The 22,477-nt window shown below is 43.1% G+C and overlaps 1 protein-coding gene across 28 annotated transcripts in view; it reads left to right on the top strand.

Moving 5' to 3' along the window:
* The window catches only part of rims2a (regulating synaptic membrane exocytosis 2a), a 469,036-nt gene that overhangs the window by 245,663 nt on the left and 200,896 nt on the right, over positions 1-22,477 (top strand). For 27 of the 28 annotated variants that reach the window (XM_061916464.1, XM_061916454.1, XM_061916457.1 and 24 more), the window contains one exon: positions 1,201-2,150. In XM_061916464.1, coding sequence (XP_061772448.1) covers positions 1,201-2,150 — 950 coding nt within the window. Of the gene's footprint in view, positions 1-1,200; positions 2,151-22,477 lie in introns of those variants that run through there. The other variant, XM_061916484.1, reaches the window with a different exon arrangement.

Genomic DNA, 22,477 nt, shown 5'->3' on the forward strand with positions numbered 1-22,477 from the left:
GCTGTCTTGGATCCGCTTGAACTGAACTCTCGCGGCTGTGTTGGAGCCACTATGGATTGAACTTTCACAGTATCATGTTAGACCCGCTCGACATCCATTGCTTTCGGTCCCCTAGAGGGGGGGGGTTGCCCACATCTGAGGTCCTCTCCAAGGTTTCTCATAGTCAGCATTGTCACTGGCGTCCCACTGGATGTGAATTCTCCCTGCCCACTGGGTGTGAGTTTTCCTTGCCCTTTTGTGGGTTCTTCCGAGGATGTTGTAGTCGTAATGATTTGTGCAGTCCTTTGAGACATTTGTGATTTGGGGCTATATAAATAAACATTGATTGATTGAAGAGAAATGACACTGTTTGGTATGTTACAAAATATAATGTTGTAATTCAAGTTGCATTTGTCTATTTAATGCATCTTTATTTGATATGACTATAAACAAAATACTGAATAAATGTCCAACTTGCTAAAACACCAAAATTGTGTGGGGGTTGAATAATTTTGAACCGTATGTGCTGATGTTGTTGTGTTTGCAGTTGTTGTCTCGCTGTCTTATCCCCCTCTTGTACTCGCAATTTCCCCCTCTGTCTTCCTTTTTTTTCTCTTTTATCCCCTCCTGCTCCGGCCTGGCTGCACCAAATAATAATATAAATCCATTTAATAAAATCAAATACAAATAAGGCAACAAGAGAAGTATCCCACGGTTCTTTTTCGTAAAGTAAACTTGTACAGCAGATATGGGCATCTACATCAACTGTATGATTTGCCTGAGTAGCTGGACAGGACTCTCGCTGCTGTCTTGGATCCGCTTGAACTGAACTCTCGCGGCTGTGTTGGAGCCATTATGGATTGAACTTTCACAGTATCATGTTAGACCCGCTCGACATCCATTGCTTTCGGTCCCCTAGAGGGGGGGGTTGCCCACATCTGAGGTCCTCTCCAAGGTTTCTCATAGTCAGCATTGTCACTGGCGTCCCACTGGATGTGAATTCTCCCTGCCCACTGGGTGTGAGTTTTCCTTGCCCTTTTGTGGGTTCTTCCGAGGATGTTGTAGTCGTAATGATTTGTGCAGTCCTTTGAGACATTTGTGATTTGGGGCTATATAAATAAACATTGATTGATTGATTGATTGAAAACAAAAAAAATCACAACTAAACATGAAAACAAAGACAATCCGGCTAATTTCTCTTATTCTTTCTGTAATACACAGGAAACGAAGCCCATCTGCATCCAGGGATCCAAACCAAATATACGACCAAAGGGAAGGGGCTGACCATTCCCAGTATGCTCCGACAGACGGCAGCATGCCCAGATCACCGTCTGACTATGGAGATGGGGACCCTCGGCGGGCTCCGCGGGGCCCACACATGTACCCAGACGTGAATGCAGCATGGACCGGCTACAGAGACCGGCAAGGTCCTGGACGCTGGCACTCCCAGGAATACCCTCTGGACCAGGATCTGGATGGGCCGCATAATGAGTATGAGCTCCAGAGACAGCGACAGGAGGAGTTCCAGACACGCTACCGCAGTGACCCCAACCTGGCACGCTACCCTGTTAAGCCACAGCCCTACGAAGAGCAGATGAGGATGCACGCGGAGGTGGGCCGCCTGAGGCACGAGCGTCGTCATAGTGACGTCTCTTTAGCGTACACGGAGCAGGACGAACCCGTTCCCATCCGGTTGTCACGTCAACATCTCACCGAACGCCGTCCGCCCATGGTGGGGCAGCGCTCTTACTCCGTTGACCGCTCCTCCCCCGGGCCCATGGGACCCGGTCTTGGAGGCCACAGAACATCAAACCATAGCCCCCCGACTCCCCACCGCAGCCCTGTGCTGGGTGACCGATCCGGGGATCTTCGCAGGGGGGACCCGGGTGGAGGCGGAGACCCTATGAGGAGGCAGCAGCACCACTTAGACCCCAGCTCGGCCGTCCGCAAGACCAAGAGGGAGAAGATGGAGAGCATGTTGAGGAACGACTCCCTGAGCTCGGATCAGTCCGAGTCGGTGCGTCCACCGCCCCCCAAGCCCCACAAAACCAAAAAGGGGGGGAAGATGCGGCAGGTGTCGCTGAGCAGCTCGGAGGAGGAGCTGGCGACGACGCCGGAGTACACCAGCTGCGAGGATGTGGAGATAGAGAGTGAGTCAGTCAGCGAGAAAGGTACGAGCACACACTCCAGCAATGCTCTCTCCGTTTTTATCATGTTCTCTTTATTCGACAGAACGTTTCCTGACACTGTCTCAGTCTATTCTAATTCCATTAACCACGTTTTTTTTCCAGAGGATGCCGATTTCATTATTGTTGTTGTCTCATGTTTATAACGATTTGTTGTGTACACTCAGGTACAACCTTGTCTTCAGTCTATATGTGTACTTTCTCTGTATGTTGACCTATGCTCTATTATGTGTTGTACACTGAAGGCTCATTGTTTTCCTTAATAACATAGAATAAATCAAGATGTATGTTATTATATTTAAATCAAACAGCTGTAAATGCCTCAAAAGTGCATTGCGGACATCCAGTATGAAGATAAATGATCAAATATCGTTACACTTTTGAGATTTCAAGATACCGTATTTCCTTGAATTGCCGCCGGGGCGCTAATTAATTGAAAACCTCTTCTCACTCCTGTGCTTACCATAGGCATGCGGTAAAAGTAAGCATGCGCTAATTACTTTAAAACCTCTTCTTATTCCGGCACTTACCAAAGGTATGCAGTAAAAATTTGAGTCTGATGTAAGCTTGGACCTTAAATCCTACTGAATAGCTCTTAATCTTCTTCCCTGTATGCGATTTCAAATTACCGGTGTTGAAATCAGCCTCCTCGATTTTGAAAATGATGACAGGGGAAGTGTCACTCGTGACGTCACGAGTTTGACCAGGCGGTAAGACTAAGCATGCGCTAATTATTTTGGGAAGCGAGTTTGACCCGGCAGCAATTCAAGGCAGGCGCATACTATATACCCTGCGGCAAATCAAGGAAATACGGTATATAGTGAATATTTCTTACCATGTATAGAATAATTTTGGGGTATAAAACAGTTTATTTTCATTTCATCTACTTTGTTTTGCTTCAGCGTTAGTCAAACAGCAAAAATGGAAAACAACGAGTCTGTTTGTGCGTATACGTGTGTGTGTGTGTGTGTGTATGAATGTAAGTACTGTACTTAGTCATGTATGGAAGTATGCGCCACTTGAAATTCAAGTCACATCCAGATGAATATGCGCTGTAGCTGCATTTTGTGTGACTGGTTTTTAAATTGATTGCAATTAATTCGTAATATCATAATGAATAATATCATAATTAACAACTTTAAGAGATTATAATCTCTTCATGTCGCTTCCTGTTTATTTATTTTTTTTTACATAAAAGATGCTTGGTTAGTTTGATTGTAACCAGACTTTTAAGATATATGTTAACACCTTTTAACAAATTAATGATCTGATATGCTAAGATCCAAATAACACATGTTAAACAGTGTTATGCAAACTCTATAATGGCGCGTAATTGTGGGCGTGTTGAACATGATCTAGTAAGACTGCATGTACAATTGATAACAAGTGCGAAAGTGATGCAGATGGGCCTATTTAGATATGTTTTTTTAAGACAGTGGTTCACAAATGGGGGTACGCTTACCCCTGGGGGTACCTGAAGGTATGCCAAGAGGTACGTGAGATTTTTTTTTAATATTCTAAAAATGGCAACAATTCAAAAATCCTTCATAAATTGAATAATACTTCAACAAAATATGAATGTAAGTTCATAAACTGTGAAAAGAAATGCAACAATGCAATATTCAGTGTTGACAGCTAGATTTTTTGTGTACATGTTCCATAAATATTGATGTTAAATATTTCTTTTTTTGTGAAAAAAAGTTTAGAATAAAGTTCATTAATCCAGATGGATCTCTATTACAATCCTCAAAGAGGGCACTTTAAGTTGATGATTACTTCTATGTGTAGAAATCTTTATTTATAATTGAATTACTTGTTTATTTTTCAATCTTTTTTATCTTTTTTATCTTTTTTTCCAAATACTTCAAGAAAGACCACTACAAACGAGCAATATTTTGCACTGTTATACAATTTAATAAATCAGAAACTGATGACATAATGCTGTATTTTACTTCTATATATAATTTTTTCAACCAAAAATGCTTTGCTCTGATTAGAGGGTACTTGAATTAAAAAAAAATGTTCACGGGGGTACATCACTGAAAAAAGGTTGAGAACCACTGATCTAAGAGACACTAATTTCCCTCCACATCTCTGTTGTTGTATGGTCCAACCTGTGGTGTTTTGTCATGCACACAAATATTATATGAAATATAATATGCGAAACCTTGTCTAGGCTATATTGACTCCTTATCTCGACGACATAACCTATTTTTAGTATTGTGATAGTGTTTCTGGAATGATCCAGAATTAGGAAAAAGTGTATTGCAAGAAATTTTCTCATATGATAAATGTGTTTACGATGTGAAAAATGAACGCAATAAAAAAAAAAAACAACACACAAGGAGAAACAAAAATATTAAGAAACTGAATTTGCGAGTTAGATTTTTTAAGAGACACAATCGTCTACGCGGGAGCTTAGTCGATCAGTTTTTTTGGCGCTATCAAGTTTGCATGTGGTATTTCTAATGAGGATCTTGCACACCTGGATAATCCTGTTTGAAAGAGGACTAAAGTACAAAGTTCATCCCCCCAAGCGTTGATGTGAAGCACAAAAGGCCCGAAGAAGGAGCGTGACGAATGCAACATATGGCAGTCTCGTCAGCCTCTGTGTAACAATTGCAACTCACAGCCTATTTCTTCCTCGTGTGACAAAATATTCAGAGAATACGAAATATGCAGTTGTAACATTGTCCAAATGGAATACACCAGTGGTCCCCAACCACTGGGCCGTGGCCCGATTGGTACCGGGCTGCAGAATAATTTTTTATTCATTTTTATTAAATCAACATAAAAAACAAAATTTACACTTACAATTAGTGCACCAACCACAAAAACCTCCCTTTTTCATGACAAAAAAAAAGGACTTCAGAATAACAATGTTATTAAAAAGAATAAGAGACTTATTATACTCTAAAAATGTTGGTCTTACTTAAAAATACACGCAGTTGTATTCAGTCTTTAAAATTTTTTTTATATGGCTCTCACGGAAATACTTTTTAAAATATTTGGCTTGTATGGCTCTCTCAGCCAAAAAGGTTCCCGACCCTTGACGTAAGCTGTACTCACGGGGTCGTCTGGAGCGTAGGCACCGTGCCCGCGCTGTGCACGTACTTTAATATATTTGAGATATACCCGCGGACAGCCGTCTTCACAACTGAAGATGACACTGGCGGCTTTTAAAGTGAGTGTTTAGTTCAGTGAAAATCTACACTGTTTAATATATATCTTGAGAATGAATATCACTGCTATTATATTCCAGACACAGTCGAAAATAAACTTTATAAGCAATATATAAATTCACTCGGTCACATCATGCACCGTACACCTGCTCGATCGCCAATTTTAGCAGCTTTTACTATATGTCACTGCATGTTGCATGTCGGGGTTATTAAGATTACATGAAAATTAGACTTGACCCTACCTTTTCTTGTGTTTCCTCAAACTCATTTGACATCATACAGAGCTCCCTCTCCTCAAGTTGATAGCTTTACTTAATGTTTAAATATGTACCTCGTTGTGACGTCACAATGAAGCCAGACTGTAAAACACAACGGGCAGAGGCATCCAGAACCATCTATCCATCCATCCATCTTCTTCCGCTTATCCGAGGTCGGGTCGCGGGGGCAGCAGCCTAAGCAGGGAAACCCAGACTTCCCTCTCCCCAGCCACTTCGTCTAGCTCTTCCCGGGGGATCCCGAGGCGTTCCCAGACCAGCCGGGAGACATAGTCTTCCCAACGTGTCCTGGGTCTTCCCCGTGGCCTCCTACCGGTTGGACGTGCCCTAAACACCTCCCTCGGGAGGCGTTCGGGTGGCATCCTGACCAGATGGCCGAACCACCTCATCTGGCTCCTCTCCATGTGGAGGAGCAGCGGCTTTATAGACAGAGCTTCTCACCCTATCTCTAAGGGAGAGACCCGCCACCCGGCGGAGGAAACTCATTTGGGCCGCTTGTACCCGTGATCTTATCCTTTCGGTCATGACCATAAAGCTCATGACCATAGGTGAGGATGGGAACGTAGATCGACCGGTAAATTGAGAGCTTTGCCTTCCGGCTCAGCTCCTTCTTCACCACAACAGATCGGTACAACGTCCGCATTACTGAAGACGCCGCACCGATCCGCCTGTCGATCTCACGATCCACTCTTCCCCCACTCGTGAACAAGACTCCTACGTACTTGAACTCCTCCACTTGGGGCAGGGTCTCCTCCCCAACCCCATCCAGAACCTCACACCAAAATCCATGAACATTACTGTCTGATTTAACGTTTTGGCAATATTTAACACGAGTATCCAACATTGAAACAACATTTATAAGTCTGAAAGGATGAAAATCATCATAGGTCTCCTATAAGCAATTTTAATTTTTGTATTTATTTAGCCTTTATTTAAAGGCCTACTGAAATGAGATTTTCTTATTTAAACGGGGATAGCAGGTCCATTCTATGTGTCGTACTTGATCATTTCGCGATATTGCCATATTTTTGCTGAAAGGATTTAGTAGAGAACATCCACGATAAAGTTTGCAACTTTTGGTGCTGATAAAAAAGCCTTGCCTGTACCGGAATTCGCAGACGATGACGTTAGGGCTAGGGTTAGGGTTTTCGGACCGAAAACACGACAATTTCCCCATTAATTTGAGCGAGGATGAAAGATTCGTGGATTATGATATTGATAGCGAAGGACTAGAAAAAAATAAATTAAATAAAATAAATAAAAAGCGACGGCTCCGGGCAGCGGAAGTGTGACCGTTTCAGATGTAATTAGACACATTTACTAGGATTTTTCTGGAAGATCCCTTATCTGCTTATTGTTTTAATAGTGTTTTAGTGAGATTGTAAAGACATACCTCGAGGTCGGATGGCTGCAGTGAACACGCAGTGTCTCAGAGAGAAGCCAAAGAGCCAATCTCACAGCTGCCTTTTAAACAGCTACTGCAGGAGGATGAATAATCCAATGATGTCCCCGGTAAGATATGTATCACAATTTTCCCCTCCAAAAACATGCTGGTTAACGTAGAGAAACATGTTCGCTTGACCGCTCTGTGTTAGAAACGAAGAAACACCGGCTGTGTCTCGGTGCTAAAGACAGCTGCAATCCACCGCTTTCCACCAACAGCATTGTTCTTTATAGTCTCCATTATTAATTGAACAAATTGCAAAAGATTCAGCAACACAGATGTTCAAATTACTGTGTAATTATGCGATGAAAAGAGACGACTTTTAGCCGTAACTAGTGCTGAGCTAATATTTCATGTCAGTCCTTGACGTCACGCGCACGCGTTATCATTCCGCGACGTTTTTAAGAAGAAATTTGCGGGAAATTTAAAATTGCAATTTGGTACACTAAACCGTCCGTATTAGGATGTGTTGCAGTGTTAATATTTCATCATTGATATATAAACTATCAGACTGTGTGGTCGGTAGTAGTGGGTTTCAGTAGGCCTTTAACCAGGTAAAATTTAATTGAGATCAAAGATCTCTTTTCCAAGGGAGACCTGTCAGCAAAGTTACATTAAAAACAGTAAACAAAACATAAAACATCAAATTTACAACATTAAAACTTGCCCACATTGCACATGTGCATAAAGACAAGGTAGACTGCAATCATTTCACAGAAGCTTTAAACTCATTTAAGGTAACAAGGGTTTGAAATTGAAGATTTAATTGTAGGTTATTCCAAGCCTTCGGTGCTGAAAACCTAAAGGCTTTCTTGCCCAGTTCAGTTCTTACTTTGAGAAATAACAACTTGCAGAACATTCATTGAACGAAGATTGGGACTTCCTTGTTTCTTTGTTAAAATACAAGATAGATAAGATGGAGTGATACCCAGAATGGTTTTGTAGATGAACACATAGCGAAGATTGCAGCTTCGAGCTCATAAAGCAATAAGCAATGACTGTAACTTAACTAAACTACATGTTAGTGTAGTGAATGTTGGTGTTGCCACTGTATTGTGTGCTGTTTATATATTTATAAATAAATAAATGGGTTGTACTTGTATAGCGCTTTTCTACCTTCAAGGTACTCAAAGTGCTTTGACACTACTTCCACATTTACCCATTCACACACACACACACATTCGCACACTGATGGAGGGAGCTGCCATGCAAGGCGCTAACCGGCACCCATCAGGAGCAAGGGTGAGGTGTCTTGCTCAGGACACAACGGACGTGACGAGGTTGGTACTAGGTGGGGATTGAACCAGGGATCCTCGGGTTGCGCACGACCACTCTTCCACTGTCCCACGCCGTCCCCTTGAATTTCTTACTTGAATTACTTGAATTTCAGTGTTCATTTATTTACACATATACACACACACATAAAACTCATCTACTCATTGTTGAGTTAAGGGTTGAATTTTCCATCCTTGTTCTGTTCTCCGTCACTATTTTTCTAACTACCACTACTTCTTCTTGGAGGCTATCCAGGTCCAATCGCAGCTGCGGCTTGGAACTTACAAGCGTATTTCTTCATCTTACTCGTTGTCGGCGTCGCCACCGGCTGTATCTTCCTCGTTCTTCTGCTTCATCTCCTTGTTGTGGGCGCAGTTGTGCACTGCATTCTTTAAAAGCCGTGGATTTTATTGTCACATTTGAAGTAAAAAAACTATCAGTCCAATTAGACCTACTCATTGTTGAGTTAAGGGTTGAATTGTCCATCCTTGTTCTGTTCTCCGTCACTATTTTTCTAACTACCACTACTTCTTCTTGGAGGCTATCCAGGTCCAATCGCAGCTGCGGCTTGGAACTTACAAGCGTATTTCTTCATCTTACTCGTTGTCGGCGTCGCCACCGGCTGTATCTTCCTCGTTCTTCTGCTTCATCTCCTTGTTGTGGGCGCAGTTGTGCACTGCATTCTTTAAAAGCCGTAGATTTTATTGTCACATTTGAAGTAAAAAAACTATCAGTCCAATTAGACCTACTCATTGTTGAGTTAAGGGTTGAATTGTCCATCCTTGTTCTGTTCTCCGTCACTATTTTTCTAACTACCACTACTTCTTCTTGGAGGCTATCCAGGTCCAATCGCAGCTGCGGCTTGGAACTTACAAGCGTATTTCTTCATCTTACTCGTTGTCGGCGTCGCCACCGGCTGTATCTTCCTCGTTCTTCTGCTTCATCTCCTTGTTGTGGGCGCAGTTGTGCACTGCATTCTTTAAAAGCCGTAGATTTTATTGTCACATTTGAAGTAAAAAAACTATCAGTCCAATTAGACCTACTCATTGTTGAGTTAAGGGTTGAATTGTCCATCCTTGTTCTGTTCTCCGTCACTATTTTTCTAACTACCACTACTTCTTCTTGGAGGCTATCCAGGTCCAATCGCAGCTGCGGCTTGGAACTTACAAGCGTATTTCTTCATCTTACTCGTTGTCGGCGTCGCCACCGGCTGTATCTTCCTCGTTCTTCTGCTTCATCTCCTTGTTGTGGGCGCAGTTGTGCACTGCATTCTTTAAAAGCCGTAGATTTTATTGTCACATTTGAAGTAAAAAAACTATCAGTCCAATTAGACCTACTCATTGTTGAGTTAAGGGTTGAATTGTCCATCCTTGTTCTGTTCTCCGTCACTATTTTTCTAACTACCACTACTTCTTCTTGGAGGCTATCCAGGTCCAATCGCAGCTGCGGCTTGGAACTTACAAGCGTATTTCTTCATCTTACTCGTTGTCGGCGTCGCCACCGGCTGTATCTTCCTCGTTCTTCTGCTTCATCTCCTTGTTGTGGGCGCAGTTGTGCACTGCATTCTTTAAAAGCCGTAGATTTTATTGTCACATTTGAAGTAAAAAAAACTATCAGTCCAATTAGACCTAATCACATGCTGAATATTGTTTTAAATTCAAGAATTGAACTAAAATCTATTAGAAAAACAGTCACATGTGGCAGATTTTTCAAATTTTTTTATTGCTAAGTTGTTTAGTTTGTTAGCTTCTTGAATGTTCTGCCTGGGTCTTTCTAATTGCAAATGGATTTTATTGTAAAACCTGTAATTCGAACAGCTTATACCTGTCCAACAAAAAAAAAAAAAGGAAGAAGGTAAATGAAGGAAATAGAAGAAGAGGATGAGAAGACAATACATGTTGCCTTTGTGAGCGCATGTCCCATGTCTGATACGTTAAGTCTTTATCTTGCTTTGTTCGGTTACGTAAGTGTTCTGCACACCGAGGAACGCAGCCCAGTACCGCTGATACATAATTGATGTGGGGCTTTCCAGCTAGTCACTCAACAAAAGTAGGTAGTCCGTGCTGGTTTTAGGGTCACAGTTTGTGTGCTACTCTCTGCCTCCTCCACAAAAAGCCCAAACAAGTGAAGCATTTTCCAACACAAGGAACCAAACACATTTTTTTGTTGTGTCCATGCATTAGTTTAGAGCAGCGATATCAGACATGAGAGCCGGCGAGATGAGTTTGCTAAGTGTAAATTTGAGCTGCATTTTTAAATTAAAGAAACTGCTGTTCTAAATTTGTCCACTGGATGTCGCAATAGCAATTCCGTTAGGCAAGCAAATAGTTTATACCAGGGTTAGTATGCAGGGTAAAGTGGGGCTTTAAAACAAACAGGAGTGAAACAAACATTTAAAATGCTGCATGAGACACTTCACATTGATAGAAGTCTGTGGAAATGATTGAATAATGGAAATGACAAATGAGGTAATTAAGATATGGAATAATTGTTATTTATGCTTTATTTAGTTTTTTTTGTTCAATCCTAGACGGGCTTGTTTTTTCCTTTAAAATTTTCCTTTAGAATTTAACTAACTTGAAGTGTTTTGTCAATAATGATTATTTGCTTGTTCTATTTTGGGCCGAAGTATAGCAAGGAAAACAATCCGAACTTTTCCTAGTTGTATTTTTAAGTTATCATGCCATGATTTTACTCGTCCGGCCCGCGTGGGAATAGATTTTCCTGCGTACGGCCTTGGAGCTAAAATGACTTTCACACCCCTGGTTTAGAGTATTTTACTTATTGTTATACGAATATGACTGTTATTGTCTTGTGCTTGCAAGCAATTATGGTCAGTGGCCCTGAAAAATACCGAGATTAATCACTTTGAACGTCTGTTTATTTTTGACAAAGGGCATCTAAAGGATGGAATATATTGTCATTGACTCACATTCTCTGTTTGTACTGAAATAAAACAAAACTTTATGAAGGAATCTTTTTGTACAGTATTTACAAAGCACAGTAGTACCTCGATTTACGAGCTTGATTGATTCTGTGGCATAGCTCTCAAAAGGGACCTGTTTTACTTTCCTTACACATTAGTACCTGTTTTTGTGTATTTGGCTTTGATTGATTGATTTATTGAAACTTTTATTAGTAGATTGCACAGTACAGTACATATTCCGTGCAATTGACCACTAAATGGTAACACCCGAATACGTTTTTCAACTTGTTTAAGTCGGGGTCCACGTTAATCAATTCATGATGAACTCATGGCGTCAGCATAAGTGCTAAAAATGTGAAATAAACCAGAGATATTCATAAAACTTTAGCTGTAAGTGTGACGTTTTTCCCAAGTGTGGCGTCAAGCGGATTTCTCCATATATGGTAGAGATTGTAGTCCGACACTGGAGTCAATAACCTTCTTTTTCTCTATCCTCTTGTTGTGGGGCAGACTGGCTCGTACATGCACATGCATCCTCTGCTGTTGCCATTTCTAATCCAACGTAGCGTGTAGTTCTAACTTATATCTGTCAGTAGACTCGCGATAGAAGCGCTAAAAACTAAAACATGGCTGACAGGAATAAAGTATGGTAGAAGAGGAAGCATGTAAATAAGACCGCTCGCAAAACGGCGAAGAGATTGTCAGAAAGCGGCTTCGAAGCGGTCTGTGAAACACAAACTATTCAAACATTTGACCAAACAACCAACACTACATGTTATGTAGACCAGGAGTTTTTGACTATTTTTACCTCGGGCCCAGAATTTCCACTACCATGGGGGTAGGGGGGTTAATAAGTTTGCAATGCAGTCGACTGAAAATGATGGAAAGCGCCACTCTATGTTACGTACGGTGGGGTAAGGAGACGACACAGCGACAAGGATAAGTTCAACAGGTTTATTGAACTTCATTATGTGTTGAAGTGTGTGTGCTACTGCTAGTGTGTGGTTTACGACGATGTGAAGAATTAAGAATGTGAGTGTGTCTTGGATGAACTGTCCACAAATCCAGAGGGGCAAGGCAAGAAGGAAGTCCATGAACAAGCGAGAGGTCGGGGGCTAGAGAGATGCGTCGAGGTCTGTGTCCGATCGAGGGAAGAAGTCCAAAGTCCGGAGGGAAGTCCAGGGGAACAAGGCGCACAGCTCGATCACTGAATACAGAGGGAAAACTGCGGGAAACACAGACACGGGCATAGGGAAAAGCACAGAGAGCAGGTACGAGGAGGGAAGCCGGAGACGGGATGCTTACAACGTGGAGTGAACTATGTTCTGACACTGGATCTTCGGGTCCGCTGGTCTCTATGTCGTCTGCCCTCATTATAACCAGGTGTGTGGATTGTAGATTACCTGCAACCGTGCAGGCGCACGGCTGCGATTCGGGGAGAGTGAGCAGGGCCATGTCCCGGCACTTGCTGCAGATGGAATAAGGGATTGCGCATGGGCCGTGACACTCTACTAGTCAAATTTGACATTTTTATAAAACACGCATTAAGAGATTCACCATTCTACTGCCGTCTGGTGGCGAAACGTGGATAGTGCATCTCCCCAATTTGTCATGTGTCATGTGTCAGGTATTCCGTGACAAATGGTGCCATTTGAATCCCCTGCCAACTATAGCTAAACTCTGTTTTTTTACTATTACCTTTATTATTTCAATTAATTTTCACTTCTTCTCAGCACTATCCTTCACACTCACTTTCTTCCCTCCTGTGCTTGGAAAACAAAGTTATACCCCTTTCTCCATATGGTGTTTTGGGCGGGTTCACTGTGGCATTTGCCGCAGCAGCTAAAGGCGGGTATGCCCGCAACTCAATTTTTTGCTTGCAACTGAAAGCATAGCAATTAGCTAAGAGACATCTTTTATCTCAAGGGACTTTGAAGTTGAGGTACTACCGTACTTGATTAGCATCTGTGCATGCCTTTTACCTTCTTTAAGTAGAAAGATGGGAGCAAAACGAAGTGAAGTATATTTATATAGCGCTTTTACATAGTGAAATCCAATATCTAAGTTACATTTAAACCAGTGTGGGTGGCACTGAGAGCAGGTGGGTAAAGTGTCTTGCCCAATGACACAACCGCAGTGACTAGGATGGCGGAAGCGGGAATCAAACCTGCAACCCTCAAGTTGCTGGCACGGCCACTCTACCAACCGAGCTATACCGCCCCAAGGCCTGGTCGGCAAAGAAGTGAACTCGCACCAAGCACCTTTTGACCATTTGTGGTCTGACAACATCTCAGGGTTTGTGCACTCAGCCTGCGTGGGTGAGGCGATGGGAGCGTAATAGCAGCCTAAGCAGGGTGCGTTTCATGCTCTCAAACCTTCCCAAACCCCAAGGGTGCCGCTGTGGCGGGAGGAGGGTTTGATGGAATGAGAAGACGGGGAGTCGGGAGGAGAAGAGAGGGTGTGCCAGCTGTAATGGGCCTGGCTCGAGCCTGTGAGAGCTGGAAACTGATTTACCACTATGAACCTCTCCCTGTGTTTTACTCTTTATTGATTCCCCTGACATGCAGTCTCATAATAGTGCCGAACAGACAGAAAAGGGGGCTGGATGGTTAACTACAGCAGTGAGGTGGGCATTGTGCAGTGACAGTCAAACTTCAATAATGATTCATGGCTGTGGGAGCTGTTGTTTGCATCTCAGTACAACAAGCTCGTGCTGTTTAACGGGCATTACTTAAACAAGTGTTTTTCAACCATTTTTGAGCCCAGGCACATTTTTTTGCGTTGAAAAATTCCAGAGGCACACCACCAGCAGAAATCATTAAAAAACAAAACTCAGTTGACAGTAAAAGGTCGTCGTCGCAATTGTTGGATATGACTTTAAACCATAACCAACCATCAATCAATCAATCAATCAATGTTTACTTATATAGCCCTAAATCACTAGTGTCTCAAAGGGCTGCACAAACCACCACGACATCCTCGGTAGGCCCACATAAGGGCAAGGAAAACTCACACCCAGTGGGACATCGGTGACAATGATGACCCAGTGGGACGTCGGTGACAATGATGACTATGAGAACCTTGGAGAGGAGGAAAGCAATGGATGTCGAGCGGGTCTAACATGATACTGTGAAAGTTCAATCCACAATGGATCCAACACAGTCGCGAGAGTCCAGTCCAAAGCGGATCCAACACAGCAGCGAGAGTCCCGTTCACAGCGGAGCCAGCAGGAAACCATCCCAAGCGGAGGCGAATCAGCAGCGCAGAGATGTCCCCAACCGATACACATCAATATAGCTCTTGTCTCAAAGAAGGTGTACTGTCACCACCTGTCACATCACGCCGTGACTTATTTTGAGTGGTTTGCTGTTTTCCTGAGTGTAGTGTTTAGTTCTTGTCATGCGCTCCTATTGTGGTGGCGTTTTCTCATTTTTTGGTATTTTCCTGTAGCAGTTCAATGTCTTCCTTTGAGCGATATTTTGTTTTAGCAATCAATAATATTTCAGTTGTTTTTATCCTTCTTTGTGGGGACATTGTTGATCCTCATGTCATGTTTGGATGTACTTTGTGGACGCCGTCTTTGCTCCACAGTAAGTCTTTGCTGTCGTCCAGCATTCTGTTTTTGTTTCCTTCGTAGCCAGTTCAGTTTTAGTTTTGTTCTGCATAGCCTTCCCTAAGCTTCAATGCCATTTCTTAGGGGCTCTACCTTTTGTTTATTTTTGGTTTAATGATAACTTAGATGTTCACGCTTTTCTAAACACAGAGAAGTGGGACTCAACATTCATTCACACCTGTTGGTGGTAAGCTACATCAGTAGTTACAGGTTCCCTGGGGTAGACTGACGGAAGCATGGCTGCCAGTTTGCGCCTACGGCCCCTACGACCACCACCTATCATTTATTCACCACTGTGAGCTGCACCAGGGGCAAAGGGTCATCTCCTGCCCAAGGACACAACGGCAGCGATTTTTTGGATGTCAATAGGTGTGAAGCGAACCTGCAACCCTCAGGTTTCTGGCCGGCCGCTCTACCCACTACGCCATGCCGCCCCATAAGAATTAGACACATTTTTTACCTGCGCTCTGCCTCCCACTGTTTCCGACATTTATCAATCAATCAATCAATGTTTACTTATATAGCCCTAAATCACTAGTGTCTCAAAGGGCTGCACAAACCACCACGACATCCTCGGTAGGAAAACTCACACCCAGTGGGACATTGGTGACAATAATGACCCAGTGGGACGTCGGTGACAATGATGACTATGAGAACCTTAGAGAGGAGGAAAGCAATGGATGTCGAGCGGGTCTAACATGATACTGTGAAAGTTCAATCCACAATGGATACAACACAGTCGCGAGAGTCCAGTCCAAAGAGGATCCAAGACACAGCAGCGAGAGTCCCGTTCACAGCGGAGCCAGCAGGAAACCATCCCAAGCGTAGGCGGACCAGCAGCGCAGAGATGTCCCCAGCCGATACACAGGCGAGCAGTACATGGCCACCGGATCGGACCGGACCCCCTCCACACGGGAGAGTGGGACATGGAAGAAAAAGAAAAGAAACGGCAGATCAACTGGTCTAAAAAGGGAGTCTATTTAAAGGCTAGAGTATACAAATGAGTTTTAAGGTGAGACTTAAATGCTTCTACTGAGGTGGCATCGCGAACTGTTACCGGGAGGGCATTCCAGAGTACTGGAGCCCGAACGGAAAACGCCCTTTGGCCTTAGACTTTTTTTGGGCTTTGGGAATCACTAATAAGCCGGAGTCCTTTGAACGCAGATTTCTTGCCGGGACATATGGTACAATACAATCGGCAAGATAGGATGGAGCTAGACCGTGTAGTATTTTATACGTAAGTAGTAAAACCTTAAAGTCACATCTTAAGTGCACAGGAAGCCAATTAGCTACCGGCTGGCACCTACTGATATGAAAGTATTACACGGGTACTCTGCCGAGCTCTAGACAGCACCGACACTCAACAACAGCATAATTTGCAGACTAGAATTACTGGTTTGCAAAAAATATTTTTAACCCAAATAATCTCCCACGGCACACCAGACTTTATCTCACGGCACACTAGTGCATACTCGCCAAACCTCCCGATTTTCCCGAGAGACTCACGAATTTCAGTGCCCCTCCCGGGGGAACCAGTCTCCTGAATTTCTCCCGATTTCCACCCGGACAACAATATTGGGGGCGTGCCTTCAAGGCACTGCCTTTAGCGTCCTCTACAATCTGTCGTCACGTCCACTTTTTCCTCCATACAAACAGCGTGCTGGCCCAGTCACATACTATATGCGGCTTTTACACACACATAAGTGAATGCAAGGCATACTTGATCAACAGCCATACAGGTCACACTGTGGGTGGCCGTATATATCAACTTTAACACTGTTACAAATATGCGCCACGCTGTGAACCCACACCAAATAAGAAGGACAAACACATTTTGGGAGAACATCTGCAACGTAACACAACATAAACAGAACAGAACCACTTGCAGCACTAACTTAAGTCTCACCTTAAAACTCATTTGTATACTCTAGCCTTTAAACAGACTCCCTTTTTAGACCAGTTGATCTGCCGTTTCTTTTCTTTTTCTTCTATGTCCCACTCTCCTTTGTGGAGGGAGTCCGGTCCGATCCGGTGGCCATGTACTGCTCGCCTGTGTATCGGCTGGGGACATCTCTGCACTGCTGATCAGCCTCCGCTTGGGATGGTTTCCTGCTGGCTCCGCTGTGAACGGGACTCTCGCTGCTGTGTTGGATCCGCTTTGGACTGGACTCTCGCGACTGTGTTGGATCCATTATGGATTGATCTTTCACAGTATCATGTTCTCATAGTCATCAGTATCATCAGTATCACAGTATCACGTTCTCATAGTCATTATTGTCACCGATGTCCCACTGGGTGTGAGTTTTCCTTGCCCGAGGATGTCGTAGTGGTTTGTGCAGCCCTTTGAGACACTAGTGATTTAGGGCTATATAAGTAAACATTGATTGATTGATTGATAACTCTTTCGGGACGCTACGCTATACACCCCCGCTACCACCGCGCCCCCCCATATCCCAAATCGGCAAGTATGCACTAGTGTGCCGCGGCACAATGGTTGAAAAACACTGACTTAAACACTCGCTTTCACTTCGTCAACTTCATAAACGAGTCAAGTGTTTTCACATTCTAAAATGTGCAGTGTGTGACGTCCATCGCCTTGGTAACACTGCATTTAACCATACATGCAGACCTGCCTCTTCTGCACCCCTTGAGTTATAGTAAAAACAACATCAATAATTAATGATCCAATTAATAGTTTACACTGTTTTTTATTGAGCTGTCAAAGTGATGGAGAGCATGCTCGTGGTGAACTCCACCACCGCCTGCTCTCTGCCTTCGCCCTGAATCAGCGCTTTGTGGGGGCCTGGGAGCCGGGGCTCACATGCAGGGCTGGGTCCAGACTGCTGATGCTCACAATTCATGCCTGTGATGAGTTTCCTCCTCCCTCAAAAAAGCCACACAGGGTCCGTCTCAATTGGTAATTTGCAAGCTCCTCGCTTCTCAGTTTGCGTGTTAGCTCCTCCCACCAGAAATTCCATTGGGAGTCGAGGAGGGAGAAGTGCTATCATTTAATGGCGATGTCATTCAAAGATGACGTTGCTCATAACTGTATCACTCAGCAGCTGTATGTATGTACAGGGCAGCTTTGTGATGAACAGCTTAATTCTTATACATAAAATACTGTACCTCTATACCACTTCATCTGTTTAATAGATAATAGAGCAGAGCCAACGATTAATTTAATTATTAATAGCGATTCTATCGCCCGGTAAATGCTTTAAAATGTAATATCGGCAATTATCGGTATCGGTTGCAAATTGATCGATATCGTTTTGTTTTAAAAGTAAAATTTGTGACTTTTTAAAACGCTGCTGTGTACACGGACGTAGGGAGAAGAACAGAGCGCCAATAAACCTTAAAGGCACTTCCTTCCAGTCACATAATACAGTATCTACGGCTTTTCACACACACATTAGTGAATGCAAAGCATACTTGGTCAACACCCATACAGGTCACACTGAGGGTGGCCGTATAAACAACTTTAACACTGTTACAAATATGCGCCACACTGTGAACCCACAGCAAACAAGAATGACAAACACATTTCGGGAGATCATCCGCACCGTAACACATGCCCAGAACGCCTTGCACCACGAACTCTTCGGGACGTAAATTTTACTTTTTGAAACGGATACCGATAATTTCGAAACCCTTCCATCCATCCATTTTCTACCGCTTATTCCCTTTTGGGGTCGCTATCTCAGCTACAATCGGGCGGAAGGCGGGGTACACTCTGGACAAGTCGCCATCTCATCGCGGGGCCAACACAGACAGACAGACAACATTCACACTCACATTCACACACTAGGGCCAATTTTTAGTGTTGCCAATCAACCTATCCCCAGGTGCATGTCTTTTTGAACAGTGTCATAATTGTGTTGGATCCATTATGGATTGAACTTTCACAGTATTTTGTTAGACCCGCTCGACATCCATTGTTTTCGTCCTCTCCAAGGTTCTCAAAGTCATCATTGTCACCGACGTCCCACTGGGTGTGAGTTTTCCTTGCCCTTATGTGGGCCTACCGAGGATGTCGTAGTGGTTTGTGTTGTGGTTTGTGCAGCCCTTTGAGACACTAGTGATTTAGGGCTATATAAGTAAACATTGATTGATTGACAATTGTTTGGGTATCATGTGCATTGTGTACCCGCGCAATAAAGTTGACCTTGGGGGCATAGCTTAGTTTATGTTAGTTTATTAAGGATCCCCATTAGTTTACACCGCAGTGGAGACTATTCTTCCTGGGGTCCAGGCAAAAAACATCACACAACCACAGAACAAACAATTAAAATGCAGTACAACATGATCCAATAATAAATTGTCATAATACAAAAGTAGCAACAACAAAGAACCAAAAAATACTAATAAATGTTGTTACATAATAATTTTCATACCAAAGATAAAAATAGCAATATAAAAATAGATATACTGTATACATTTTTGCGAAAATAAAACAAAGAACCAATGGCCTAAAATATACACATTAGTGTACCTCCGGGTTGGGGAGGAGACCCTGCCCCAAGTGGAGGAGTTCAAGTACCTAGGAGTCTTGTTCACGAGTGAGGGAAGAGTGGATCGGGAGATCGACAGGCGGATCGGTGCGGCGTCTTCAGTAATGCGGACGTTGTACCGATCCGTTGTGGTGAAGAAGGAGCTGAGCCGGAAGGCAAAGCTCTCAATTTAACGGTCGATCTACGTTCCCATCCTCACCTATGGTCATGAGCTTTGGGTCATGACCGAAAGGATAAGATCACGGGTACAAGTGGCCGAAATGAGTTTCCTCCGCCGTGTGGCGGGGCTCTCCCTTAGAGATAGGGTGAGAAGCTCTGTCATCTGGGAGGAACTCAAAGTAAAGCCGCTGCTCCTTCACATCGAGAGGAGCCAGATGAGGTGGTTCGGGCATCTGGTCATGATGCCACCCGAACGCCTCCCTAGGGAGGTGTTTAGGGCACGTCCAACCGGTAGGAGGCCACGGGGAAGACCCAGGACACGTTGGGAAGACTATGTCTCCCGGCTGGCCTGGGAACGCCTCGGGATCCCCCGGGAAGAACTAGACGAAGTGGCTGGGGAGAGGGAAGTCTGGGTTTCCCTGCTTAGGCTGTTGCCCCCGCGACCCGACCTCGGATAAGCGGAAGATGATGGATGGATGGATAGTGTACCAAAGACAAACAATAAGTGACGAAAAAGTATCATCCATCCATTTTCTGCTGCTTATCCCATAATCAATAAAATACTCAATAGTCAATAAAAACAGTCATGACATTAGGTATAATCTAGAATAATCTCTTTACGCGATAGCTATGTACTGTATCTCGGAACTTTCAGGAAACATTATGACAGGTGAAGTAGTTATAAAGTCTTATAGGTTGTGGAATGACTGATTTCCGCCGTCTGTCTGCCGAGCAGGACATCCTGCTGCTGAATAATGCTCGTCTGCCTGATTTCTGCCTTCCTTTTTCTGGAAATGAATGATTCCGCTGTTTTGGTAGGCTGTGCACCTCCATCCCTCAGTTGTGTTACCTAGCAAACAATAATGAACACATTGAATATTAACTTTAAGGAGACCTATTTTGAACGTTTTAGCGTTCAAAAGATGCATCGTCTTTAATAGGAGTCTTTTATATGAGTGGAATCTTTAAATAACCCATAGTGTGCAGATGCTCGAAAAGTATATATTTTTGGCTCCTGAAAATGAATCTGGCAGTCATTTCCCATAAAATCAATTAGTTTTTGAGTAATGGGTAGCTAACTAACTGTACTTGGAATGCCCTCTTTCCATTGCCAGACTCAATATGTCGCCCCGTCTTGGTGTGACGTCATCTACTGCAGTGGTTCTCAACCTTTTTTCAGTGATGTACCCCCTGTGGACATTTTTTTAATTCAAGTTCCCCCTTAATCAGAGCAAAGCATTTTTGATTGAAAAAAAGAGATAAAGAAGTAAAATACAGCACTATGTCATTAGTTTCGGATTTATTAAATTGTATAACAGTGCAAAATACTGCTCATTTGTTGTGGTCTTTCTTGAACTATTTGGAAAAAAAGATATAAAAATAACCAAACACTTGTTAAAAAATAAACAAGTGATTCAATTATCAATACAGATTTCTACACATAGAAGTGATCATCAACTTAAATAGCTCTCTTTAGGGATTGTAATAGAGATCCATCTCGGTTCATTAACTTAATTCTAAACATTTCTCACAAAAAGAGAAATATTTAACATCAATATTTATGGAACATGTCCACAAAAGTGAACATTGCGATGTTGCATTTCTTTTCACAGTTTATGAACTTACATTTATATTTTGTTGAAGTATTATTCATCCATTTTCCATTTTCTACCGCTTATTCCCTTTTTTGGGTTCGCGGGGGGCGCTGGCGCCTATCTCAGCTACAATCGGGCGGAAGGCGGGGTACACCCTGGACAAGTCGCCACCTGATCGCAGGGCCAACACAGATAGACAGATAGCATGTTTGTCTTTTTTGTATTGTCCTACTATGTTTTGATCATGTTTTGGACTCTACCGATCCCGTTTGTTAGCGCACTTCCTTATTTACATTCATCACCATGACAACTTAATTTGCTCACATGCAACAAGTAACGTCAGGTATGTTTTTCTCGCTAGCTCATTAGCTAAGCCACTTTGTTGTCATCTTTAGCTCACATGCTAATCATCTTTGTTTTCATTTTTTTGTGCCATCGTGCCAAATCTTAGTCCTTTATATTTCTTAGCTTTCACGCTAGCGTCTTTTGTTTCCCTTTTTATTAGCTCCAGTGTTTTTGTTCGGAGCTCACTTTTTGTTAATAAATTTGTTAGATCTTACCTTTGTTGTGTTCTTCGTTTGACGCATCCTCGAGGGAATCGAACCCGGTACCACGATGCCGAACCGGCGTTACACAGACTACATTCACACTCACATTCACACACTAGGGCCAATTTAGTGTTGCCAATCAACCTATCCCCAGGTGCATGTCTTTGGAAGTGGGAGGAAGCCGGAGTACCCGGAGGGAACCCACGCATTCACGGGGAGAACATGCAAACTCCACACAGAAAGATCCCGAGCCAGGATTTGAACCCAGGACTGCAGGACCTTCGTATTGTGAGGCAGACGCACTAACCCCTCTTCCACCGTGAAGCCAAGTATTATTCAATAAATATATTTATAAAGGATTTTTGAATTGTTGCTATTTTTAGAATATTTAAAAAAAAATCTCAAGTACCCCTTGGCATATACCTTCAAGTACCCCCAGGGGTACGCATACCCCCATTTGAGAACCACTGATCTACTGAACTGGAGCCCATTTTCCCACATAGAGAGTGTGGGTAAAAGAATATAAAACTATTATTTTGATCACTTAATTGCATGTTTTTGTTGCTCTGGTCCGTGATTACTTCAAAACTAATATGGTTAACATTATGATCAAAAATAGAAATATAAAGTAATTGACATTTTAGGAACAGAGCTGATGCAACCAGCCACTACTACATACAGCGATGAATAAAAAGTAAAAAAAAACTTATTGTGAAGCTTGTGTGGCATAGCGATGCCGGATTTGTTCCTCCGTGGATGCGTCCGGCAAGAACACAGCGTAAGG

Source organism: Nerophis ophidion, linkage group LG11 (assembly GCF_033978795.1).
Source record: "Nerophis ophidion isolate RoL-2023_Sa linkage group LG11, RoL_Noph_v1.0, whole genome shotgun sequence".
Classification (NCBI taxonomy): Eukaryota; Metazoa; Chordata; class Actinopteri; order Syngnathiformes; family Syngnathidae; genus Nerophis; species Nerophis ophidion.